The 26,478-nt window shown below is 49.8% G+C and overlaps 1 protein-coding gene across 4 annotated transcripts; it reads right to left on the bottom strand.

Moving 5' to 3' along the window:
• Window positions 1-4,985: 4,985 nt before the first annotated feature.
• Window positions 4,986-26,478, bottom strand: CTTNBP2NL (CTTNBP2 N-terminal like). 4 transcript variants are annotated; one of them, XM_056511214.1, is made up of 5 exons: window positions 26,402-26,478; window positions 20,961-21,068; window positions 11,463-11,693; window positions 9,299-9,406; window positions 4,986-8,628 (listed from the first exon to the last, which is right to left on the bottom strand). In XM_056511214.1, the coding sequence occupies exons 2-5, from the start codon at window positions 21,057-21,059 to the stop codon at window positions 7,219-7,221; spliced, it is 1,848 nt and encodes a 615-aa protein (XP_056367189.1). In that variant the 5' UTR covers window positions 21,060-21,068; window positions 26,402-26,478; the 3' UTR covers window positions 4,986-7,218. The 4 variants fall into 4 exon arrangements, with proteins under 4 accessions (XP_056367189.1, XP_056367186.1, XP_056367187.1 ...); XM_056511211.1 differs by having other exon boundaries at window positions 26,265-26,408; XM_056511212.1 differs by lacking the exon at window positions 26,402-26,478 and adding an exon at window positions 25,429-25,805.

Here is a 26,478-nt window from a genome sequence, read left to right on the forward strand (position 1 = left end):
CAACAACTGTCATGTTTATACTCTTCCCCCCCAGTCCTGCTCTGCTTCAAGGATTAAGCTTTCATCCTTCATTATGAGCTTCTCCCCCAGGCAACATTTTCCACGAAGAAAAAGGAATTTCTGAGATTTTGCTTTTAAGAGATTATGTTACTAAGCACGTGTGTGTTTGTGCAGAGGTGAGGAGCTTTCTCACACACACGGGTGATCTCCCACCCTGGGGTGCTGCGGGGGGACAGCCCCTGGTGCTGCCTGGCCCTGGCACTCATGCCCTTCCTCCCCTGGAGCTCCTGCATCCTCCTCTCCTGTCAGAGATGCTGGGGAATGCACCAGGCTGTCCCTGGCCCGTGGTTCTCCCCTGGGGACCAGGGGGGATCCCAGCCCCACGCTGGGGTGGGGGAGTACAGAATGGGCATCCCTGGGGATTTGGGAAAGGAGGGGCCTCATCCTGGCTCCCTCATTTGGGGGCCACTGCCACGGCCCTGCTTTTGAGCCAGAATTGCCGGATATTGAGTGCCTCTGCATGAGGCTGAGTGGTGGCACCATCGGGGTGGTCCCGGGGGCTCGTGGCCCGGCAGAGCTGGGTCCCGGCCCCTTTGCCCGTGGGGCGAGCGCTGACCTCGCCGCGCTCTCGCTGCGCTCGCACGGAACCTCAGCCGCTCGCAGGGAGCTGATCCCCGCCTGGAGGCTCCGAGGGCTTGGCTGCTCAGGGAGTTCTGAACAAGATTATGCTTTCATTGGCAGCAGCTCTTGTTATTAAATCCTTTTCAGGAGCTCATCTAAGCCCGACAAATTAACATAAGGGAAGCACAACAGATAATGTCAACCGACCAAAATAATCCAAGTCTGTAGTTACAGCAGGGAAGGCACAAACACAGCCCAGGAGGGATGACTGCAGCGTGTTCAGCGTCAGCATCTGGGCAGCTGCTGCTCAGCAAGCACTGCAGTTCTGCTGGGAAATAAATTAGGGAGGGTCAGGTGCAGCCTCCGGAACATCCCAGCCCCAGCCAAACCCTCCGGCTGCTGTGAGGCTGCTCGGGGACACTCGGGGCGGGGGGAGCAGAGGCAGAGCCCCCCAGAGCTGGGACACCCCCACCCTCCCCACATCACCGGTGAGTCACGGCGCTGAGTCACAGCTCGCTCATCCTCTGAGCGCTGAATGCTGCTTGCTCCAGAGCTCCCGGGCACAGCACAGAGATGTGTTCCTGGAGAGACGAGAAACTTTCCTCCTGCTTCAGCTGCAGCCAGTATATGTAATAATTAACAGTTAAATACACGAGCAGCTGCCATGATCCTGCTGCTGGGAAACGAAACGATTCCCAGCTTTCCACTGCTTTTCTGACAAGTTGTTTTCAACTTAGAAGTCAATAAATAAAACTAGCAGCTTCTGCTGAGCTTAAACTCAGCTGGAAAAGAGTGCTGAAACACGGCTCAGTGGCACTGGAAGCCCGAGCACATGTAGCCCTCAGAGCCCCCACCAAAAACCCTGAGCAGCAGCTCTGTATCACACATGCAGACAAACACTATTGTGGGTATTAAAGAGCCTAAATCTGATTAAAGCCTTTCTATCCCCACCAGTGGTCAATTCCAGAAACCAGCTCACCCAGGAGGCTGAATTCATTCCACCCCTGAAGTCTAATTAAAGCCATTAGTGTATTCCTTGTCTTTCTGATAAGATCAAAGCATTCCAAGAGCCCGGCATTACCTTATTTTCAAGACAATTATACAACATATAGCGTCGATTTATTCTGCCTCCAGCTGTACACATTTATCTCTGTCTATCATCGGCTAATCGGTCCCATCAGACACAGCCCGGCCCGGCCTCTCAGCTTGCCAGGCCGGGTTTCTTTGTCACCGTCCCCTGGAATAACTCCCGAGGCAGTGCCAGGTGTCCAGAGCCCGGTGCCCACGGTGGCGGGGGACGTGGGGCATGTCCAGGCTGCTGAGGTGGCGTTCAGGTGGCCGCGGTGCCCAGCGCCTGTGGAGAAGTCGGGGTCCCCTCGTCCCCACAGGGCTGCCCCAGGTCCCCTCTGTCTCCCCTGTCCCCGCTGTCCCCGCACAGCCCCGGCTCCAGCCGGGTCCGTGGCTGTGACACGGGGGTGTCCCTGCCCAGGGGACTCGGGGCTGTACCAGGCTCCGTGCCCGGCTCAGCAGCCTCGGGCCGAGCGGAGGGGTGACACCTCGGGGGTCTCTCCCCTCACATAAACATCTCTGCAGCAGCTCACGGCCCCGGCAAGAGCCGAGCTGTGAATTTTCATCTCTCAGCTAATCAACTCGCCTGCTAGTCCAAACTTGTCAGGAGCTTTATCCCTGCCCTGGCAGCTCCTCCCGGCCCACGAGTGACAGGAGACGTTCCCATCCCTCCCCGAGACACATCCAGCTGCTCCAAAAACAAACATGCTGGCGCTGCTGATTGCTGCTCGTTAAACAGCGCTGACCCCGCTTCCGCGGCCCGTCCGCCCGTGCCCGCCAGGGACGGGCGATGTTCCTGCCTTAGCCAGGGGTTTATTAATTACTGCTTCTGCCTATTCCTGTGTGACGAAAAATCCATCAGCTGCTCTGGCCGTACGGCTCCTGCAGATGGGAGGCGGCTGTGCCAGCGCCGGGCTCCCCCCTCGCCTCGGCTGTGCCCGGGAGGACGGGCTGTGCCCTCTGAACCCTCATCGTGCTCTGGGCAGACTGCTCTCCCAGGGATCCCCAGGAACCCCCGGGAAGCGGCTGTAGGGCAGAGACAGCGGGGCTGGTCCTGCCCCTACTCCCTCATGGCCAGGCCCTGTCCCTGTCCCTGCCCCTCCCCTGTCCCCGTCTCGGTCTATTTTGTCACAGTGACCTCGCATTAAAACACCCCGAGCGCTGTCCCTGAGCCAAAACGTGCCCTGTTCTTCCACGACACCCTGGGGACCCTGCTCCTCACCCGCCGGACACTCAGGGACGAGCAGGGAACCCGGCACGAAGCAGGACCAGGAAATAACGGCAGAAGGATGGACAAACGGTTGGAAGGATGGACAAACTGCAAGCAGAGAGCTGCACCCCAAGCACGCTGTGTTTCAGCCTCCAAATCCAGCCCTGTGAGTGCTGCTTTCACTGCCTTCATCCCGAGGAAGATGACGGCCACGAGGGTGGTTTTCCCAGTCCTTCCCCTGCTCTGCTCTCCCCGCCGGCGCCCGGGGCTATCAGCGGCGGTGGCCGAGCGGAATTAGCGGGGCAGGGCGGGGAGGTGAGCGCGGCTCAGCTCCTTGGCATGTTTGCTTGTGCTAAAGCTGCAGCATGAACACTTTTCACAACACTCAGCTCCTGAAGCCTCCCTTGGCCGAGCGCGCCCGGCAGAGGCAGAGCCGGGGCCGGGCTGTGCAAACAAACGGAGCCCCCACGGGTCGGCCCGAGCTCCGCTCAGGCTGAGCGCACAACAGAGGGAAAGAGCTTTTCCTGACAGCTCGGGCATTTGGGGGTAACCACGCTTCCCGGGGGATTCCCCGTGATGGGGGTGTCCTGCAACCGGGATGTGCAGGATCCCTGCACGGGATGATGCTGTGACGGATCTGCCCTTGCTGGGGCTCCCTGCGGGGTGCGAACCCAGAGTGGGGCCGCGATTCCCGGCGCGGTCTGCACGGAGCAGCCCCGGCCCGTTCCCCTTCCCTTTCCCTTTCCTTTTCCTGTTCCCTTTCCCCTTCCCGTTCCCTTTCCCCTTCCCGTTCCCTTTCCCCTTCCCGGGCGCCGCTCGCCCTCCAGCGGCCCTGCTGCGCCACGCACCGGGCACGGGACCAGCCCTTCCCGAGCTGCAGTGAGCATCCCTGCCCTAAGCATCCCTGCCCTGTCCTGAACATGCCTGCCCTGCCCTAAGCTTCCCTGCACTGGACTGAGCATCCCTGCCCGTCCCTGAGCATCCCTTCCTCTCCTCGCCCCGCGCACACAGGAGCCGAACTTCACGGATGCGATTCAGGGGTTCTCTCTTCTCTTCTCGTGCCCAAGGAGCAGCCTCCCTCTCCCCAGCTCCAGAAAGCGGCTCCAGGACGAGGATCAGGACCGGCTCGGGCTCCTCCCGCCGGACTCGGGCTCCAGGCTCCGCCCGGGCCGGGATAACGCCGGGCTGGGCGCTCGGAGCTGTTCCCCAAGGCTTTGTCAGCGTTCCACACTTGGGCAAGGACATGCCACCGCTGCTGCTGTAAAAATCCATCAGGGCTGTGGCTGAGCCACCGCAGCTCCTGTCCGGGCAGGGCTCCTCTCCCCCGGAGGCAGCAGCACCAGTTCGGTGGCTTCTGGCTGTTCCCAGCACTGGCACCACCTCGGGATGTCATCGAGCCTGCAGAGATGAACAAAGAGCTTCTTCCCAGACTGCCGAAAAACCTGTTCAGCTGAACGGATGTAAAGATAAGCAAAGCAGGTCAGTGCTGAGGTACATCAGGGAGGCTCAGGAGCAGCCCCAGCCCCCCTGGGCAAGGGTGATGGTTCTGTGCTGCACCCACACAAAACAGCTTTTCCTGCAGCAGGGTCTACCCCTGGTGTCCTGCCACACACCTGAGGCTGGGGCAGAGGGAATTCCCATGAGGCTGCACCCTCCTGAGCCTTCAGCTCTGGGGAATCTCCTTCCCCAACCCCAAAGTGTTCTTTAATATAAAGTGCCATCCATTCAGTATGTGACACTGTGGCAAAGAGGAAAACTGTTTTTACTTTAAAATACCTAAAAGCAGATCTGTCTGGAGCATCCAGAGTGTGCTGTGCCACCTGAAGCAGGCACCCCAGGCACCTCCCAACCTCCAGCACCAGCAGCTGCAGGTGGGTGGGGATGGAGCAGCAATATGCTCTTGCTGCAGCACCCAAGGCTGCTCAGGATCCATCACACTCCCAAGAAATTCAATTTCTCCTGACATTTCAGAGCTTCCATTAAAGCTCCAGGTTCCAGGTGGGCACAGACACCCAGTTACCACCAGCAGGACTGCTCCTGCTGGGCAGCCCCAACCCCAAACATTTCCTTAAGCAATTTGCACATCTTAAAAATAAAATCCTTTATTGATAATATGAATGTTTAACATGTTTAATGCCATCAGCTATAAAAATGATTAAAGACTTCAGCTTGGTACATTTGGCTTTACAAATTTACAAGTGTTAATGAATTAATACTAGTGTTATATGTTTTGCACTTCATTATACTCCATTAGCCAGTGACAAACTCTGCAACAATGTCTGCTTAGGACATGTGAGTTAGAGAAGAAATATTTAGTTGCTTCCACACAGAATCTACATCAACAGTTAAATACTAACTCTAAATGTCTTACTGAATTAATTGGATTAATTTTAATCCCTTGTGCTTAGTTTCTTTCAGAAGTTAGTCTGCTAGCAAAAATACATTCTTTTGCATACCCCTTCCCATATTATATTTCAGAAGAAACAGTACTCAGTGCATTTCCTATTAGACTTCATCATAGTATCTCTCTCTAGGGCTATCAATAAAGAAAGGGGATAATACCAGTCAGATTAATGTAAAAGCAAAGAAACTCATTAAAGCAGTGTATACAAAAGCCTCACTTTTCAACCAGAAGGGATACATGGGGCAAAATCCATCTGCCCATCCATTTTTACATTAACTCTCAGCAAGAGGAAAAAGCCTGCCACAGACACTTAGTTAAAAAAGTAATAAATGTGCTTCCAAAAGAGTCATTGCCCATTTAGCTCTGGCTGCCTTTGTGCCCCTGCTGTTAACACACAAACTGTTCCACTGGATTAGGAACCAGCAGAGAGACCCTGCCCAGTGGCACAGGGAGAATGGCAGAGGAGAATGTGTCTGGGAGCAAACACCACCCTCCCAAGGGAAGTGCTCAGGGCTGCACCACACCGAGCAGCAAGTCCAGTTTCTAAATTTAGGATCAGCTCACATCCAACACCTGAGATCATTAACTCAGGGTCGTGCTCTCAGCCTCTGCCACTGATCTGTGCTGTTTGTCCTGTATTTCTCAGCACACTGACTCAGAAAACCACTGTGCTGTGCCCCTTGGTTTTCTTGCAGCAAACATTTCTGCACAGGCATCAGCTGTTTCTCCTGGGTCCAAATACTTCTCCACACACATAATCTGCCTCAAACTTGAGCAATTCCTCACTGAGGAATTTTTTAAAATCTCAGTGAATTGCCATATTTTCTTCATATGAGGCAGAGGATCAAGAAGAGATCAATATTTCCCTAACACACTGTGTTCAGTACATATGTGAGTGACATACACACACACAGATCTACATACTTAATTCCACAGCAGCAATGACTTGGTTCTGTATTTGCAGCCAAGGATAGCCAGCAACAGATGAGGAACAAAATTATTGCTTCTGTTTAAAGTTGAAGATCCCAAGCTACAGGTGTTGAAAAAACCTGTATTGTATGGATGAGTTACTTTTTCAAGTAATAGTGAGATCTTTCTCAAGTAACAGCAAGATCCTTTTCTCAGAAGTTCTACACACAGCAGTAGAATGCTTGAAGAGCTTGAAAATTCCAGGTGATCCACCAGAAACCAGAGTTTAGGCGTTAAAGCACACAGGCATCTCGGCAGGAAAGCAGAACTTTATGGACAAGGAATACTGACAGAGAAATGATCTGGGTGCTATCACAACTAAATTTTACCCCAAGAAACTCATGTGTGCTTCCTCAAATAGTGGGAGCTATGTCCTGAAGGACGTAGCCTGGCTGGCTGCACAGTCTGCTGGCCACCTTGCAGAATTTGTAGCACATCTGCTAACTCATCTCAGCAAATGGAAAGAATTAAAAGGAAAACCAGTGCTGGTTTCAACATTCAGGACTCAGAAGAATTTGTTTCTGCAGCTAGATGTTCCCCTCCTCACCTTTTCCCGAGAATCACATTCATATTGCAGGCTTAGTTCAGGCACTTTTATAAAATGTTCATCTGGAGTAAAAAGTCTGCAAAAATTATTTCTGCATAATTTAAAAGTCGCATTTCAGTCCCATTAGAGGTTGTAGGTCCCACCACATGATTATGGCTGTTATCTCTAATGATTTGACTGCTGCCATGAGACATTTGGAGGCTACTGTATAGCTGTAGTTAAGGTTTCTTCATAAACAAAAATATTTTCCTACCTATTAAAAAGAAAAAAAATATATACTAAATGTTTTATACAGACAGAATCTGCTACTATGGAAATAAATAACATGGAGTGGAAAAACAGTGTCTTAGCTGCAGGGTTAGCTAAGCTGTGGAATGTCACATTCCCATTTTCTGGAGACTAGCTGCTGCTGGGCAGGAGGATGTCCAGGTCTTTGCCGTTTGACAGGACGGTGCTGCTGGAGCAGCTGCTGGCCACGTCCGTGGGGGCGCCCAGGGGGGGTTTGGTGAGCGGGGCAGCAGCAGCAGGGGACTGAGCCAGGCCGGGCTTCTTTGGAGGAATGGGTGGAGGGTTCCCTCTCTCTGCTCGGGGAATGGTGGGTGATTTAACCCCGGGAGACAAGGGGCTGAGCGGGCTGGACACCTTGGCGGGGCCGGGGGCGTGCGCGGGCTCGGCGCGGGGGCCGGCCAGGCTGCGGTAGTCCGTGCCGAAGGGGGAGCTGTTGGGGGACACGGCCCTGGCGGCGCCCTGCTGGCTGGTGAAGCGGGACAGCACCTGTGTCACCGTGTTCCGGGCCAGCTGCTTGGCGGCGCTGTCGGCCAGCGTGGGGGACAGGTCCCGGGCCGGGGGGCTCTGCAGCCCCCCGCCCTGCTGCTCCTGCTCCGCCTGCGCCTGGAAGCGGTGCCGCGCCGCCTGGAAGCGCTGCGTGATGCCCACCTGGTACGGCGACTGGTAGCCGGGGCTGCCGGCCGAGGCTGCCAGCAGGCGCCTGCCGAGCACGGGGGAGGAGCAGGGCGAGGGGCTGAGCGCGGGGGCGGTGCTGCCGGGGGACAGGCACGCTGCGGCGGGCACCGGGGACTCGGTTCTCACGGGAGAGCTGCCGTTCTCCGCGGCGCTCTCGGAGGCTGCAGCACATCTCTCCCTGGGAACCGCGCTCTCTGCGGCGCTGCTCTCCCCTGCCGGCACGTCTGTGTCACAGTGCCCGTTGGATTTTGAGTAGGAATGAGCAGGTGCAGAGGGGCTGGCAGGCCCGGGCTGAGCAGCTCTGCTGCTGCTGCTGGCTCGCTCTGCCTGCAGCCCGTCGGTCTGGCACGACACAGACTTCACTGCAGGACTCTCAGTCGTGACCCCCCTGGATGTCACCGACGGGCTGGGATGCACAGCCCCACAAGGACTCTGCTCCTGGCAAGAAGCCTCCAGCTCCTTCAGGGCTTTCTTCAGACACTCCACCTCTTCCTTGAGTGCTTTTGTACGGTTCTCTTCCCTGTTCAGCTTAGCTTTCAGCTGTTCTCTTTCAATGTCAAACTCTGAGAGCTGCTTTTCTACTTGTGCTTCCATCTGCAAGCCCCGCTTTCTCTTGGCTGCCAGCTCCTCTTCCAGTTTACTCACCTTGCTCTTCTCCTTTTCCAATTTCAAGCTCAGTTCTGCTGTCTTCTGGCCCTCTTCAGCTGCTTTGGCAGTGGCTTTCTTGCACTCCACAACAAGCATGGAAGACAGTTGCTTGTGGCGTGCCCTTTCCTCCTCCAACTGGCTCGACAGCTTCTTCTGCTCTTTTTCAAACTTTTTCACTTGGGATTTTTCAAACTCCACCTGGAAGTAAAGAAAAAAAAAAGATTTTAAGGGTACCTTCTGAAAGTAAATGAAGGGCAACACCCCAAAAGGGAACAGGTTTACTTTGTATCTTGGAGAAATGACACATGGCTAAGAAATTGATTATTGCCCCAGAAATCTGCAAAACAGGCTAGAACAACTCAGCCTGCACACAGTACCAATTATTACTTACTAGTAGTTTTATCCTGTGTGAAATTCGATTGGCCTCTATGAGATACATACCCAGTCTGCCATGCACTGATGGAACAAGCAAAGTTCCCTTCCACCTCATTGACTACTTTGTCAGTTTGCCTTTAAAAGCATTTAGGCTTTAAAATGCTGATGTGTTATGTGTGCTTAACAAAGGCCACAGTGCTTGAGTAACAGAAAACAGTGGCTTAAATATTTATTAGCATCTCTGAGCAATGACTTATTCTGAATTTTGAGTGCTGCAGTGGGCTATCAATTTCAAGTGCAGAGCCCCCCAGATTTCAGGCTGAAGTCAGATTTCCAAGCATTTGATGCCTGTGAACACCTCCCAGCACTGCTCACACTGGGGAATCTCAGGCTGTTCTCCATGTCAAGGTGACCGGAGCTGGGAGTGCCTGACAGAGGGAGTTCCTGCTGCTCTCTGAGCACATCCCCACCCAGGGCTGGTTCCAGGTGGCACCTGCTGGGTGAGGCGCTCCCGCTCCTTCTCCAGCATGTAGGTGACGTCATCGCCCTCGGCCGCGTCCTGCGCGTGCCGCTGCCGCTCCTCCTCCAGGTCCAGGATCACCTGCCAGAACAGCAGCACAGCTGAGTGCCAGGAGCCTGGCAGCAGGGACACAGAGCAGGGACACACACAGACACAGCAGGGCAGGGACACACACACAGACACAGCAGAGCAGGGACACAGGTCAGTGCTAGGAGCCTGGCAGCAGGGACACAGCAGAGCAGGGACACAGAGCAGGGACACACACACAGCAGGGCAGGGACATACACACAGACACAGCAGAGCAGGGCCACACACAGCAGGGCAGGGACACAGCTCAGTGCCTGCAGCCCTGGCAGCAGGGACACAGCAGAGCCTCTGCATTGACCAGAAGGACACCAGGGAGCCGCCAGGGCAGCTCCAGGCAGCTCGCAGTAAAGCAGCTCTTGGACGAGTTCAATACATGATATTATCAGATTGATAATCAAATTCTTGTAGAGAGCACTAGGGAAACCTCACACTGGATCCACACTCATTTTATTATCAAATATCTAAATTGCACACTTTTCCCCCAGACTGTGCAGTATCATTGAGAGACTCCTGCTGCGAATGGTGCTCTCATTCCAGAACTGCAATGGAAGGGATCTCTGGAGCTCAGGGATCCTGGCTGGGGCTCAAAGGGATCTCTGGAGCTCAGGGATCCTGGCTGGGGCTCAAAGGGATCTCTGGAGCTCAGGGATCCAGGCTGGGGCTCAAAGGGATCTCTGGAGCTCATCCAGCCCAATTCCCTGGCCAAAGCCTTGCCCTGGAGCAGGCTGCACACACCAGTCCAGGAGGGTTCTGGATATTGGCAGGGAAGGAGAATCCCCAGCCCCTCCACAGCCTGCTCCAGTGTTCTGTCACCCTCAGAGCACGTCAGTTTTTCCTCACATTTAGCTGGAAATTGCTCTGTTTCAGCTTGTGCCTCTTGTCCCCTGCAGCTCACAGTTTCCTGGCAGGAGCAGAGGTGCTGCCTGCAGGACACACAGGGCACAAGAGCAGCACAGCCCTGCTGTGGCTCCAGCAGCAATCCCCACACAGCTTCTCCCAGAGCCTCACAGGGCTTTGAGGACTGCAGGGAAAAGTTTATTTAAAGAACATTAATTTGTTCTTCCACTTAAGAACAAGATGAGCTCTTGAAGTGAAACTGCTTCCCATAAGGACCCAGTGAAGGAGCTCCTTCAGCTTTAACACTGAATTACATGAATAATTGAAATGCTATTAACTCAACAAAAAAGCCAGAATACAAACTTCCCAAGAGGCTCTGCTGTATCTCATCACCAAAACTAAGCTCTCCCAACACATGCCCACTATGAATTTAGCAGCTCCTCAGTCCTCCTGAAATTTAAACTTCCCAATGCTGTTTAAATATCATCAAGTATATAGGAAGCTTTCACAGAAGTGGACAGGAAGAAGAAAAATACCTAATTTTACAGTATGACTTAGTTGAATATTTGGCTGAAAAGTGAAGCACAGCTTTGTTCTTACTTCTAGTGACTTCAGTTTTTGTGGTGGTATGGTCTGACACATGACCAAGCACTTAATTGGTGCCAATATACATCAAATTATTCTGAAGAATAACAGGTGCTTCAGTAAAGAGGCCAAATGGCAAGAAAAATACTTTTGGTCAGTCTGTACTTCCTCAGGGAAGCACAAGGAGGTGCCTTCCCCTGGAGCAGCTCTTCAATAACCACAGAAAACGAATCCCAGCAGAACAGCAACAGCTCTGCTGAGAATCCCACCTTCCAGAAACCCTTCTGTGCATTTTGGGAAGCATTACAACTCCCAGCTGTAAGCCAGCTCCTTTTTGGTGTGTCCTAACAAAAACATCTTGTGTAAATTTCAGATTCTGGAATTACAACATATATTTTATATATATATATATATATATATATATATATATATATATATATATATATATATATTATATAACATATATATGCACTCCAGCTGCATTATCTACAGTGAGAAGTTTAAACAAAGGTGCAAAGTCCTTTCAGTTCCCAAACCTCAGGGAACTTTAAGTGTTTTTGCTGAAGTTAACGTGTTATTAAAATGCAACAACCACAACTTCTGCACGTTTAACTGAGGCAAAACCTACCTTTCTGTGTCTGCTTTCTGCAGCAGCTAGCTGGGATAACATTCTTTCCTGCATGTTCTTGCAATGTTTCATCACCACTTTCAAAATAGATAGAGGATTGGAGCACACTGGCTGCTTTTCACCATGATTCCCCTCCTTCAGGGTCTCAAAATCTCTCTGCAAAGCCATCAGTGGATCACTGATGTTGTATTTCCCATAGCGTTCCTCAATGAATGTGTCCCTGTGCTGGGCCTGCAACACAAAAACAAATCTGCATTTTAATATACTTAAACTAGCTAAAAAAGGCTTTGGAGTTAATATTCCTTTTCCCCAGTTTTCCAGTTAAAGAGAATTTAACACAGTCTGATTCATATCCTGTTATCTGCTAGAAATAAAGGAAACAAAGACAAATCTTGCTTAAAAACACAGCATCTCCACAATATATTCAGTCTACAAACATCCTCATACCACAGCTACCTGCCAGGGCCATGACCTCCATCCCACAGCTGTGTGAAAGGAAAGAAGGTAAGAACCAACTCTTGCTCAACAAAAGATTTAATCATTTATTGTCACATCAGTGAAAGAAACAGTTGAGTGGTTTCCTTGACTATGTTACCAAAGAATTTCATGTTGGGCAATTAAAGAGTTTCATTCTTGCAAGAGCCATAAATCTGTGAGTTGTTAATAAAATCTTTAAAGTTCTCATCCAGACTAAACAGAGCTCAGTTTCTCAAGAAGCAAGGCAGGATTGATGAGGTTTCCTTTGGTGCTTGTGAGAATTAAGACAACTCACATGTCCCAGGCTCTACATTTACAGTACTAAATGCTGGGCTTGATGAGCTCAGAGGTCTCTTCCAGCCCCAGTTATTCCATGAATCAGCCATTCCAGCTGGAAATCTGCTTGTTAGGATACCCACAGGCTTATCCTATTCAGTGATGACTGTAAAGGTCTAAAAACAAAATGAAATCTCATAAACAGACAGATATGAAAGTATTATCTGCATGTTTACCACCATTATAAGAAACCATATAAAACCAAATATTTGTGCAACAAAGGAGACAGGAGGAAAACCAGACCCAGACTCAAAGGAGCCTTCAGAGGTGTCTTGGCTCAGAGAAATATAATCCCTGATTTCCAGTGAAATGGTTCTGGGCTGAATTCTGAGCATTTGTGCAAACCTGTGACACAGAGCACAGCCCCACACCCAGAGGGGATGCACCTGCCAAGAAATAACAGCTGAGCTGAGACTTCAGCTTGGTTCTCCTCATTCCAGCCCTGTAAGGCTCCCATGCCAGGTCACACCTTTTCTTTGGTGCACTGTAAAGGAATGACTGCTCTGCTCCGCACTGGGGGTCCTCAGTGAGGGCACACACAAAAATGGGGCTTTTCCTCTGCACCACTGAAATGCAAGAGTGAACCCCAGGACCTTCACCAAAGTATGTTTAATTAACACCAAAGAGTGTTTAATTAATACCAAAGAGTGTTTACTTTAGACCAGGCTTTAGCAGTGTGACCTGCAGGAGGGTTCTGACCCTAAATATGATTTTCCTGCCAGAGCACACCCAGGATGTGTTTTTTTCCTTGAAACACTGCTCCAAACAAACTGTGCTGTCAGGTGTGCCTCACCTCCTGCTCCCAGCTGGGCAGGGCATACACAGACACCCCAGCCCAGGCAGGCTCAGGAGCTCTCTGGAGGGCTCCAGTCCCACAGAAAGCCAGCCCAGCTGCTGCTAGGAGTGGCACTGAGCTGCACAAAGCTCTGAGAGCAGAGCCAGCCGTGCCAGCCTCGCTGAGCCCTCCCAGAACCCCTCCCAGGACAGGAGTGCCAAAGCACCACCCATGTCCCATGGCACTGCACAAGGCTGGCACTGAAAGGAGAGACTGAGCCTGACTCAATGAAAAGAGCTCAGAAGCCAGTACTGCTTGGAATGGCTCTTTTGTCATGTCCCAGGATCCAAACCACAAATGATGCCACAAGAGGAGTCACAGAATCGTGAGCATCCCCATACAGCAGCTGGCAGAGCTACACTGCAACAGAGAGAGTTAAATAATAAAACTTGGCTTTACTCAAAGAGCTGGTGAGATTTTCTGGTCCCACCTGCACTCTGAAATGCAGCCACGTGATTAACGTGAAATAAACCAAAAAATCCGGTTTTTGCTCTTAAAAGGAAAAGTGTATGCACTACCTTGACAGGAGGCATAAAATACCCAATCCAAAATATCTTCTCCATGACCAAATTAGAGACATCTGTCCTGTGATTCCAGTTTGGAGCTGGATTTTAACCCTGCAGTAAACAAACCCAGAGGAACAGCACACACTGACAGACACCCCTCCCTCCCTATCTGCAACATCCATCAGGAACTGTGGATACCTTTGATCAGAGCTTCAGATATTGTTCTAACTTTACACAACAGTAAAAAGGAGAGGAAGGAAAAGAGAAGCCCTGGATAATAGGGCAGCCCTGGTTTAATGAATCACAGGAAAAACTACAGGTTTGGGTTTCTTTAGAACAGGGAATCGTCTGTTTTTCTGAAGTATTTATAAAAATGACTCAGTGAAAGCTCCATGTAAGTGTAAAGGGAATTTCTAAGTGACTCAAGCATTAATAAGTCTGTAAATATGAACTGGGATGTCCATCCAGCTGTGACAGATGATCCCAGTGCTGTTATCCAACACAAATTTGGGACAGAGCCTCAGAAGGGCACCAGAGCTTCACCTGTGCAAACACACCTTGCCTTGACTGCTGGGCAGTGCTACCAAGTCAGAGCTGCACAAACAGAGGTGAAGGTGATTTTTGCAGTACTGAAGGTGTGACAAAGCCATGTTTTCCTCTGCTCCTCACAGCACTGGGCCCTGAACTGAATTCGCTGGGGTGGTTTTATTTCCTGTTTGGGAAAGAACAAGAAGTTCTTCCTTGCTCTTTGAGCAATTAAGTATTTTCCTGAACTAGCATGACAAACAGATGAGACTATCATAACATTTAGAGCTTTCTCAAGTCCAGCTATTCTTCTTCAGTAGCCAGCAGAGCATAAACATTTAATTAAAGTTGTCTAGACTAGAAAAAGTCTTAACCAGGTCATCCTACACTGGCCACACATTTAAAAAAGCAAACCCAGTGCTTTGGTGCTGGCTTTGCCCTGTGCACCTGGAAATGCAGGCAGGGAATTTCCAGCTTGTGCCACCTCTGTCCCCAAATCATAGAGCAGCTGGGGGAGAATGAAGCACAGGGCCAGAACTGCAGAGGGCATTTCACACAGCTCTGGGACTGCCAAAGTGACTCCTGCCATGAGACAGCTCTGCCACTGAGACCACACAGAAATCTTCAACACTTCTGCTTCTGTCCTGTCTGAACTGGATGCTACCTTCAATGCAGCTGCTGTTCAACTTTCAGAACAGAAGGAACTTGATGATGGAAGAGGAACACTCTATTAGTGAGCCCAAAGTGAAAAAAAAAAAAATCAACCTAGATCTCAGATCCCAGCACAGAAAACACAAATCCACAGAAAATCAAATTTAAATAAAAAGGAAATAAGGTTAGAAAATGCAGTGTTAGTTAAGGAAGGGAAGATTTCATCTGACCCCCAGAAATGACATACATGATCCAACACCAGCAATGGTGCTTTGACAGAAAATGCAATTCTGTGCAATTACATCTTCTAATTTAGTACCTCCACCTCTACCAGATCAAACATGCAGAACTGTGAATTTCCCACCAAAATACTCAAATTCCAGAAGCAACTCAATGGATTATTCAGCAGCTTTCAAGACTATTAAACTGACCTCCCCCAACAAGAAAAGAAGACAACATATAAGCTCAGGGTGCTTTTAAAAACAAGAAGGTATTATATATGTGAACTACCCTGTAAAATAAAATTTCCAGAAGACTGAAAATTTGGCATAAGCAGAGAGGCCTCCATGTGAAACTGGCTGGCTTTGAGCTCAAGCTGGGGTAATGGACCACTGCTAGTCTGTTTGGGAAGAGACAATTCTGGTTTTATGGGGCAGAAGCAATATCTGACTCAACTGAAAAGATGTTTCCTGTGCAGGGAGGCAAAGCAAAGGTTTTGCTTTGTTAGGAAAAAGCTGCTGTTTCCTCTTGGGATTTCTATCTGTTTTGGGATGAATGGTTCCCATAGCCTATTTCTGTATTTTTTTAAAATAAAATATTTCCTTCTACTGAAACCTTGTTTATGTGACAGAATATCCTCTCTCTCTTCAGTAATCTTTACAACTTGTTTTACTGGAACATCAAACAGGGAATTTCCAAGACTTATTTCAAGTGTTTTTTTGGACATCAAGTGGAGCATTTCTCTTCCCTGTAATTTCAGAGTTCAGGTTTTAACCTTGAGTACAAGACAAACACAGTCTTAATTAACTCTAGCTACTGAGTTTGCAGTTCTCCAGCAACAATTTGCACAGAAGTTCCTCCTTCATGTAGCAGAGAGTGGAATAAGCTTTAAATAGCTCCTTACTGCCTTGAACTTCCTTATTAGCTTCTCTCCCCAGAGACAGAAGTTGGGAATAAAGGCAGGCTGAGGTCACAGCAAGCACTGAGAGAAGGGAAAAGGGGGTGGGGACCACTTGCTTTGCCCAGAAATAAAAGTCAGAATGCTGGAGTGGGATTTCCAGTGCTGCACCAGCTCCAGCTCTGCAGCGATGCCAGGCACGGAGCCACCCAGCAAACTGCCCAAAAAAGCAGCTGGGTAATTGCATCATTAGAGCAAGTGAGCAGACCTGACAGACCAGAGCTGCCCACATCTGCCCCAGCAGGAGCTGCTATCAGCTGGCAGAAACAGAGGAAGCTTTCTCAGGAAATGTCAAGCAGCACACAAGTGCAGCTTCTTCCCCTGGAGCTCGTGGTGGAAGTTTGGCAGTGCCTGGCTCCCAGCAGCCTGGGGTGCTGCTCCAGGGCTGCACCCTGGGCCCCCAAAACTGGGGAACCCAGCAGCACCCAGCCAGCAGCACCAGGAACCAGAGCAGGAGCCTGAGAGCATGGAAATTATCCCCATGTCAGTGTGGAAACACAGAATCACAGGATGATTGTATGCAGGTGTTTTATTGAAGAGCTCTGGGAATCAGGGGCACAACCCCAAATCTGACTCCCACATGGATTCCACATGGACATGTTTTCATAACTGTATATTAATTATTAAATCCATATTGTTCTATTGCATACACTGATCTTATCCAAGCATGTATTCTTGTAATTTTCATCAGGACCCCCCAAACATCCTTTCTCATGATTCTTGTTACGATTACATAATTTCTCATGATTCTTATTATGATTAAACAAAGATTATATTCAATTACCAAACAATCATTACATTTAACAATCCTATTATTTATCCTGTGATGATTGTGCAGGTACAGACAAAGCTCAACATTCGTTCCCAGGGCCTGGTTCCCTCTCCCAGCACACACCTGGGAGGAAGGTGAGGAGAGGCAGTTTTTCAGATACAGCAAACCCTGCTGCCTCAAACAAACAAAATCCTCCCCAAGCTGCAGGAAAAGCTGTGAGGAAGGGCTGCACTGCAGCAGGACAGCACCCAGGGGAGCACTGCTCCATGCCAGCTGCTGCCTAAGGGATGCAAAAGCCCAATTTGATCCATCTGTGAAGGTTTTGTTTTACTGAACTTCTCTTTTTATTTAAACAGGAGGTAGACTTCAGTTTTTGAAACTGCACTGTAAACTGAATTTCTAAGCCCACTAACAAACAGCACCTAGGTTTGCATTAATATTGCTTTATGTGAATCACTGAACTCAGAAGCAGAGATGAACACCAGCTCCTAGTCATTAACACAAAATAGTTTCTATCCTCATGTAAATTGCCTGAGGCCTTATTGACATAAAAGAATAAGCCAGAAAACTGTTTCCTGTTTTTCTAAAAGTAAACAGAACTTCAGTTCTAATGTATGGAAAACTCTTTAAAAGAACAGGGGGGAGGGAACAAAGTGCTTTACCACAGCAATAGAGATCCATTTAATTATGGAATTGTTTCCAGGCTTGCTGTGCTATTTCAGAAGGCAAACCTGTGGCTCATGCAACCCCTCCTACACTGCAATAAGGACCAAGAGTCTGACTCTTAGATTATGCAACCCTCTGACAGCATCTGGGTTTTTTGGATGATATAAACACAATTATAACTACAGGAAAAGGAGCACAATAAGAAGTGAGGCTTAAAATCTGTTCCAAGGACAACACTGAGATTTATGTACTGGACAGGAAGCTACTTTCAGGCAAACAAGAAAAACAAAAAATTTTTTTTTTTTTTTCAAAGAGGTTTTAAAGCAGAGGAAGCAAACTGAAACACTGGGAAAGAATATTTTGAATACAGTCAGTTTGTCAGACAGCAAGGAAGAAAGAGTGAAGGTCTGGGGAGAGGGGGTGAAGAAAAGGAGAAAAGAGAAGTGAGTTCAACAAGCAGGGCCTGGAACACCCAGAGGAACAGGGCCAGTGCCAGCCAACAAGTGCTGATACTATAAGGGAGAGGAAAACTATTTTAAGCTTTGTCATCTGCATGCATTCTCTCTGCTAAATGCCAGATGCAAAATGTTTGTCTCTAAGCGTGCAGGAATATTAATTATTGCAGACTGTACTAGATCAGATGACATGTTTACAAATTAAGGGACTCTTCCTCTGCAAGTGCCTGTCCTTTTCTATAATGCACCAAAGGATTTGACTCAAACAACCAGAACTCAGAATAATTTCAATCTGAAGGAGGAGTAAAATTAACCCATGAAGGGAAATGTGTTTTAGTTACTATGGGAGAAGCAAATAGGCAGATAAAAGTCAAATTTCCAACAGTGACATCTACATGTTTAACACAGAAAATCACTGCTGTGGTTGAGGATTATGCAATCCCCTGAGAAAGTTCAGAGGGTTGAACTCCACCTGCTCCCAGCGTATACCCACATTTAACATAAAGCCATGGCAGCTCCAGGGAAATGCAGCTGCTGGGGCAGGACACAGTGTCCCCACAGCCAGGAGTGAGAGCTGGAGCCATGGCAGAGAGCTCAGCTCCTCTGAGTGGGACAAGCAGCTTCCCCAGCCCCTGCCCCAGCCCCTCTCTGTGAAACTACAAATCCACTTGCCCAATGCAAGGGCAAATCTTTAATACAGTCTTAGAAGCTGTTTTTTCTTCAGGGCAGCACTTGTATGCATCAAAACGTGAGTAAACAGATTAGCAAGGTTTCCTTTAATTAGTCACACACAGAGTCTCTCAGCCATGGTAAAGCTGTTACCACAGCTACTATCAGCAAACAAGGAGGAAAACAGAGAGAGGCCACAACTTCTGGAGCTGTATACTCCAAATAAATGGACAAAGCAAAGCTGGAGGTTCTCTGCTGCTGAACCTTTGCCCAGCCTCCAGATGAAGCAGTTACACGACTTTTCCTTCCATGGAAAGGGCAGCAGAGCTGCTGCCAGCAGGAAGGCAGGGCTGGGCTGCAGCAGTCTGAGGATGAGCTTTGGGACCCAGGAGCAGCACAGCTGGAGACCCCCAACCAGAGCAGCACAGCTGGAGAACCCCAAGCAGAGCAGCACAGCTGGAGAACCCCAACAACAGAACAGCTGGAGACCCACAGACACAGCAGAACAGCTGGAGAAGCCCAACAACAGAACAGCTGGAGACCCCCAACCAGAGCAGCATAGCTGGAGACCCACAGCAAGAGCAGCACAGCTAGAGAACCCCAACAATGACAGAACAGCTGGAGACCCACAGCAAAAGCAGCACAGCTGGAGACCCACAGCCAGAGCAGCACAGCTGGAGACTCCCAAGGCAGCACAGCTGGAGAACCACCACACCTCTCAGTGCTGCAGGAACCCACAGTCCAGGGCGACAATTCTTCCCTGGAATCACTCTCAGGAGGCAGCAAGAGCCAGCCTGGATCTGGAGCTTTCACTGCCCTTTCCCACCATCTCCAGCCTTCCTCACAAGCCTGAGATGAAACTACAGCACATCCCTGGCAGAGGAAGGGGAAAACAGCCCTAACCTTTGATTAGCTCAGTATTTTATACTCCATAATTATCAAGCAGAGGTTACAATTTTGTTTAATTTCTTCTCAGTCATGAGTGCTTGACAAATCATGTCAAAGGGTATTCTTACTGTAATAATCTCACACGAGGGAACTGCAGGTTAAATTTCAACAGCAGAGATAACAGCTTTACACTACTGAAGGTAGGCAATAAAAAGCCTCTGGAATGGAGCTGCTACATTTCTTCCCATTGGTCCCACTGTGCACATTTCACACTAAAATACTGAAGGGAGGCTTCTTCTGGTAACATATTCTTACCAAACACAGTGAAAAACCTGATCTCAGGACAGAGCAGAAACCTGCAAGTATGTTTCAAAACAAACCTCTCACCTGATCAACAGTTTTAAGAGAGTAACAATATTCCTCCAAAATAAAAGGATTATCTAAATGCAAAAGCAACTAACAACAAACATAAGCATCTCCTGTTCTGGAGAAGGATGTGCCTCACTCCCCTAAAAGATGTTTGGAATCAAGCAGGAGAAGCTTTTGCTGGAAAAGCAAGCCCCTGCAGCTCTCAGGCCTGCAAGCTGCCATTCCTCTGTTGAAAGAGCTGCAAGTCTATACATCATGAGCAGTGACAGGCCAGCTTGGAAAAGCCTTGAAGACTCAACCCTGACACAACTAATTTCTTCCAAAATTGACACCTGCCATCATTTACACCACTGTGTTTTTGATTTTAACTTCACTGAGGCTGAGTGCCAACCAGGCATCCTTCAAAGAGAAGCAGAATTACATACAGACAATGTATTTTCTAAAATAATTTCCAGGCTCAATGTGAACACAGCAAAGTGTGCAGAGCACTCCCTGACCCAGAGCTCACAGCACAGCCAGTTCTCCTGCACCTGCAAGAAGAGGCTCCAGCACCACCCCTGTCTTGCCCCATCCCAGCTCCCACAGCAGCACCAGCTCAGCTGCACTGACATGGACTGAAAATGGCTTTTTGGAGCAGTTTTAGTGGCACTGCCTCACTGAAAGGTTACACTAATGTGCCAGCAAAGGGAAAGAATAAGAGCTGAGGACTCAGGGCTGCTGCTCCCAGCAGTGCCAGCTCATGGTGGCTTAGCCAGCACAAAGCCACAGGTGCTTTTTACTCAGTGTGACCTTATTGCCACTGAAAACTAATCTGTGATCCCTCTTGGAGAGAAGAGCTCCTGCTTCAAGCAGCCCTCTTTGCTAAAGGAGAAAAGAACCTACACAGGAATTCTGGCAGACCTTTTCCACAGCACAAACTCATGGGTCTTTATCAGAAAGAAGAAAGAAGACATGTAACACTGCATTTCAATACCAAAATGCTTCTTGCAGCCAGCTTCCAACAGTGAACTCCAAGACAAAAATTATACACAGAATTTATAATGTAATCCTGCCAATATTAAAATGGGATTGTGAACCAGTAATAAATCTTCACCTCTGAATACAAGCACTCTGCAGAACTTCCAGTAGTACTGTTGCCATGTTTGTTTCTTATCCTGGTACCTCAAACCTACCTTTAAAGCCTCTATGACAAGATCTCTTGCTTCTAATTCTCCCTCGAGGATGCTAAACAGTGTCAGTAGTTCTGGTTTGCTGAGTTTTTCCAGATTCATCCTGAAAACCTGAAAAATAATGAAACCTAGTTTAGTAGGTATTTCTTTGGACATTGAGATCAGTGTTTGAAGCTATGATGTATAATCTCCATTTAACTCCAGATTCCAGCTTTTTGGACTGCAAATTGCCCTGAGGGGGGATGATTTTCCAGGACCAGTTGTAGAAGATGCATTTGTTCCCTTCTGCCAAGGGACGGAACACATGCACACCCAGATGGTGCTGGGGGAATGTGCAGGCTAACAGGACTGGAAAATATTCACCAAGAAGCAGCCAAAGTTAACAGGAGAGGGGGAAAAACAAGGATATTTAAAAGTCATATTGATTACACATTTGTCCCACACAGCTGCAAACATCACTGAGGAGCTGTGATGAATGGAGGCCAAACTGGGCCACCCACAGGAGCTGAGCAGGGCTGGGAATGCTGCAGGGCTGGGAATGCTGCAGGGCTGGGATATACTTCTGGGAATGCTGCAGGGCTGGGATACACTTCTGGGAATGCTGCAGGGCTGGGATACACTTCTGGGAATGCTGCAGGGCTGGGATACACTTCTGGGAATGCTGCAGGGATGGGATACACTTCTGGGAGTGCTGCAGGGCTGGGAATGTTGCAGGGATGGGATACACTTCTGGGAATGCTGCAGGGCTGGGATACACTTTTGGGAATGCCATAATCCACTGATGGAACAGCCCCAAACCACTCCTCAAAAATCAATGCCACTGAAAATACGCACTTAATTACTATTCTTTAAAACTCTTCCAATATCAGCATCATTTATTAAATACAATTTTATTGCCTACATAAGAGATCCATCATCTGAACTGCACCTAAAGCAGCTTTATACTCCCTTGCATCTTTGCTGATACACTTAAAACTGTTCAGTAATAAGTATTTTTATTACATTATTTTGTTAAAAATGGAAATAATTTCAGACTAAATCCTTGTCTCTGATGCAAATACACCCACTGATACAGTCTGGTTCTTTGCACAACCATCAAATACACTTTTCAGAGTCCAAGTCATGTCCATTTTTCACCACACTGTCAAGCAGAAAATGCTACAACATGAGGAAGCTACTCAGAGATACCCAACTCCAGTGGCAAGTGATAAAGAGTTAAATCAGCCCCTGCTGGGGAAGTGTAGCCAGCTAGAACATTCAGCTGGAGTCTAGTTTGTCTGAAGTCACTGCTCCTCTACAACTGATTTGCATAACTGTGCCTTGGAGAGTTATACACAAAAGCGAGTTCTGTCTTGTTTGTGCCAGAGCAGTTTTCCAGTCACTGGGAACAGAAAGTTCTGTAGTCTTCATCCAGCCAGAGAAATCAGAAATCTACTGTGTGCCCCTGTGCCAGGCAGGGAAGAGTCTCCTCACCCACTCCCATTCCTGCCTCACACGGTGCTTGCCATCAAATCCCATGAAGCAGGTTTCCCACTGGCTCTCCCTCCTGCTGCCATGGGCTGCTCAGGGAACCCCACTGGAGGTGACCACGACTGGCTGCTCCCAAACCACACTGAACTGGACACCACAGATCTGCCAGCATCACACTCCTGCTCCCTACTGCAGATCCAGTCACATATGCAAGAGGAAATGTTTGGGAAATCTGTTCCTATTTGTCATTGGGCCAAAAAACCCTGATCAAGACTTGACACAAAGGCAGAACTTAGGAAACTCCCTGGATTGATTAAAACCACATTTCTGTGGGCCAGGGCAGTGCTGGTCACTGTTCAGCACTGGTCACTCGTGGTCAGTCAATGGACCCTGACAGAGCTCCAGGGTGGGAGCCTGGCTAGCTGAGACCACATGCAAGGAGTGTGATTTACAACTTGTCATCTTAGAAAAATGGGAAGGGATGGCAACAGAAGCAGCAAAGAAATGCTAAAGCATAAAAAGTAGCCACACTGAGAAAAGAGGTAGCCTGGTTCTGTTCTTTGATACTTCCTGTGTTTGTGTTGGTGCTGCAGCTCCTCCCTGGGCAACCTTCACATGAGGAATATCCAAACATCTGCTCATCAATGCACGGCTCGATTCCAAAACCATCCCAGTCCTCAGACTGAATTTACAGGTTCTAAGACTGGATCAATACCAATGGGAAACAACTTTTATTGCCAGACACTCACCAAGTTACAGTAGTGCTGAGGCATTATAAACCAGAATGAAAAAGAAGTTTCCTTAGACATCTTAGAACAAAGCATATCATATATTTCTGTCACCCCAGTGCTGAACATGGACTTTCAACATGACTGCATCCACACTTTTCCCTCAAAAAGAGATGATGTGGAAATGTGCAGCTGCATCTCCCCAGGAGCTACCAAGCAGCTCAGCTTATAGCAAGGACAGCTACCAGCTGCAGTTTGGTATTTGAAAGCTATTAGTCAGGGCAGCAATAATTTCTACTCTATATTCTAACTACTCCCGTTGTGACTTGTACTTCCCAGTGTTGTAGGAATAAGCCATGCTATTCTTACCCTGCCTCTGAAGTCTTTAATGAGCTTAAAAACAAACAAGCTCCATCCTAAAATACACAGGTAAAAATACCTGAGAGAAATAAAGAACAGGAGCCAGTTTGCACAGCAATCATTTATCCAAGAACAAGAGGTAATATTAAAGGTGCAGAAGTGGTACAGCCTCAGCTTCCTCTTGTGCAAGAGAAGATCTCCACCTGCTCTGTCTGCACCAGTTACTGCACACTGCTGAGGGAGCAGATGCAACAAAAAAAAGTCACTGCTCTAAAAAACCCCACCAAAACATACCAGTACTCTCCAGTGATCTGCAGGGAACTTTTAGAGCAGCCCAGGCAGATGTCTGTTGTGCTGAAGGGACCACAGCCCCAAGCACTGCCTTTAAGGGCCACTCTGCACTTGGGAGCTGAGAACTGGGGGAAAACAAGCCCTATTCATTTGATGTTATTATTTTACAGGAACAAGAAGCATCTCTGGATCAAAGGGCCAATAAGCATGTATTTGAGCTCCTTTTCCCCTATCCAAATCTAAATCCAAATCCATTCCCAGCCCTCAGGCTCCTGAGCTGACCTTTCCAAGGCTTTTTCAAGCTGCACATCCCTGTGCCTTCCCTCATCCCACTTTCTACCAGAAGATCATGCCAACTCTAATAAATTACCCCGTTCTCCCCCTTGCAAACAGCCCCATTCCACCAAAGGGATCTGGGCACTCCAGCTGGGGAACCTGACCCTCTATTTCCAAACCTTTAACCAAGAGACAGTTTCCCAGCATCAGAAAGGAGATCCAGCAATTCCCAGGGCACGTTATCCCTTTACATTCAGGGAAATATACTGAGTGCACTCACACAGATCAAAACCACAAAGACCTTGCTGTTTAGTCTGATGACATAAATATTTTCCCTGAGTCTGAGATACACAACCATTTTTGGACAATAATCCAGTGTTTAGAGCATAAGCAAAGATATTCACTTTTTGCTTGCCCAGAGGTGAGTTTCCCTTCAGCTGTGGGACTCTGGAGTGTCCTGGGCAGACCCACAGCCACCCTCCAGGGAGATAAAGCTTTTCTAAGAAAGTTATTTCCCACTATTTCACTGGAAAGAGCCATCAAGAGCAGCTTGAGTGGACGTCGGGGCAGGCGAGCCGCAAACAGGGGAGTTATCTGTGGCATGTGCCACTTGAGGAACACAGGAGATAATCTGGCAGCCCTGGCAGCTCCCCCAGTCACGGCTGAGTGGCTGTGAAACCGTGCCAGGCTGTACTGCACTGCTCTCACACACACAGGGGCACGAACCCAGGAGAGAATGCTGCCAGCACAGGAGAGCCTCACCCACCACTTCAGCAAGGGCTGGAACCAAAGCACAGCCCGGAGCATGGCGAGGGCAGCTGGCAGCTTCAAGATCTTCTGCAAACCCTCGGCTCAAAACTCTTCTGCTTTAAAAAAAAACAAAACACCATGAAGAACAAAGCTTGCTGTTCCTTCCTCTGAAAGGGGGTATTTCCTAAACCTATACCAACACAACAATGCCACAATGTCAGTAATCCTGAATCAGCTTAAACGTCTTTCCTGTGTTGCTGAAGAGGAACTGACCTTTTCCAGGAGCCAGCAGGGCAGCCACGAAATCGCATTCATGGAGAACCCAAATGACCAGTTTAAGAAGTCCTGACAGACAAGTTCCCAAAACTGCTTCTGCATCTATCGGGTGGTGTTTGGGTTGTTCCGATAATTACATATGCTTATGTAATGAAAAAAAGCTAACACAGACTTAATAACTGTGTATCCACAATGCTACCTGGCATTGCATCACAACCGTGGAGAACTAGGTTAAAATGAGAAGTGTTTATATTTCCTTCGCCTTTGTATCTCAGCCCTAAAGGATAAAGGGCATCACCACAAAAAAACTCCATCCTCACCACATTAGTTTTGGAAGCAATACCCAGAAGGAAGCCAATTAGAAGAATTTTGAGCATGGATTTTGTGTGAAGCCCCCTTGCAGCAACTGGAGCTGAGAGAGAACTGAAACACCATGGCAGGCTACTCTGACATTCACCCCTGCGCGGGAGCCGCCGGATCGCTGCTGGCCCGACCCGGCCCAGGCGAGCCCCGGGGGCAGCCCGGGACACCGGGACTGCTGCAGCGCCGGCGGCACAGCCGGGGGAACAGGGACTGCCCGAGACCGGCACCGCCACTGCCCGGGGACCGGCACGGGCAGGGTCTGAGACCAGCACCGGGACTGCCCAGGGACCGGCACGGGCAGGGTCTGAGACCAGCACCGGCACTGCCCAGGGACCGGCACTGCCCGAAACAGGCACCGGCAGTGTCTGAGACCAGCACGGGCACTGCTCGGGGAACCGTACCGGCACCGCCCGGGGACACCGGCACCGGGGAAGGGCTGGCAGGGGCCGGGCCCGGCGGCTCCCGCGCCGCACCGGCCCGGTACAAGCGCGGCAAACAAAGGGAAACACCGCACCGGAGCCGCGGGAAGGAGGGCGGGTCCGCGGAGCAAGACCCGGCCCGGCCCCACCGCCTCCCGGCCCGCCGGGCCCGGCCTCACCGGGCAGCGACGCCCCGATCCCGGTAACGCCCCCCGGCCCCGCGCCTGCCGGCACCGCCCCGCGATCGCCCCGTTCCCCCCGGTACCACCCCCGCCCCAGTCCTGACCGCAGCCGCCCCCGCCCGCAGCGGGGCTCGGGCTCGGCCCCGCCGCCGCCCCTCGCAGCCCCCGCGGGCCGGGCCACCCTGCACCTGCCTCTGCCCGCCCGCAGGGGCAGCGCCGCGCCAGCACGGCCCGGAGCCGGGACCGGGACCGGGACCGGGACCGGGACCGGGACCGGGACCGGGACCGGGACCGGGACCGGGACCGCGCCCGCGCCGCGCCGCACCGACCTGTCCGGCCCCGCTCCGCCGCCGCCACTCCGCTCCCCATCGGCCGCCCCGCCCCGCCCCGCCCCTCCCGCTGACCG

Source organism: Oenanthe melanoleuca, chromosome 26 (assembly GCF_029582105.1).
Source record: "Oenanthe melanoleuca isolate GR-GAL-2019-014 chromosome 26, OMel1.0, whole genome shotgun sequence".
NCBI lineage: Eukaryota > Metazoa > Chordata > Aves > Passeriformes > Muscicapidae > Oenanthe > Oenanthe melanoleuca.

Bases quoted from the DNA above. Each gene is read 5' to 3' on its own strand.
- CTTNBP2NL (XM_056511212.1), bottom strand. From the start codon at position 25,485: ATGCTCAAAATTCTTCTAATTGGCTTCCTTCTGGGTATTGCTTCCAAA. The intron at 21,069-25,428 runs GTGAGGATGGAG...ATTATTTTTCAG, and splicing joins TTGCTTCCAAAACTAATGTG to GTTTTCAGGATGAATCTGGA. The intron at 9,407-11,462 runs GTAGGTTTTGCC...CTGTTCTGGCAG, and splicing joins CAGAAAGCAGACACAGAAAG to GTGATCCTGGACCTGGAGGA.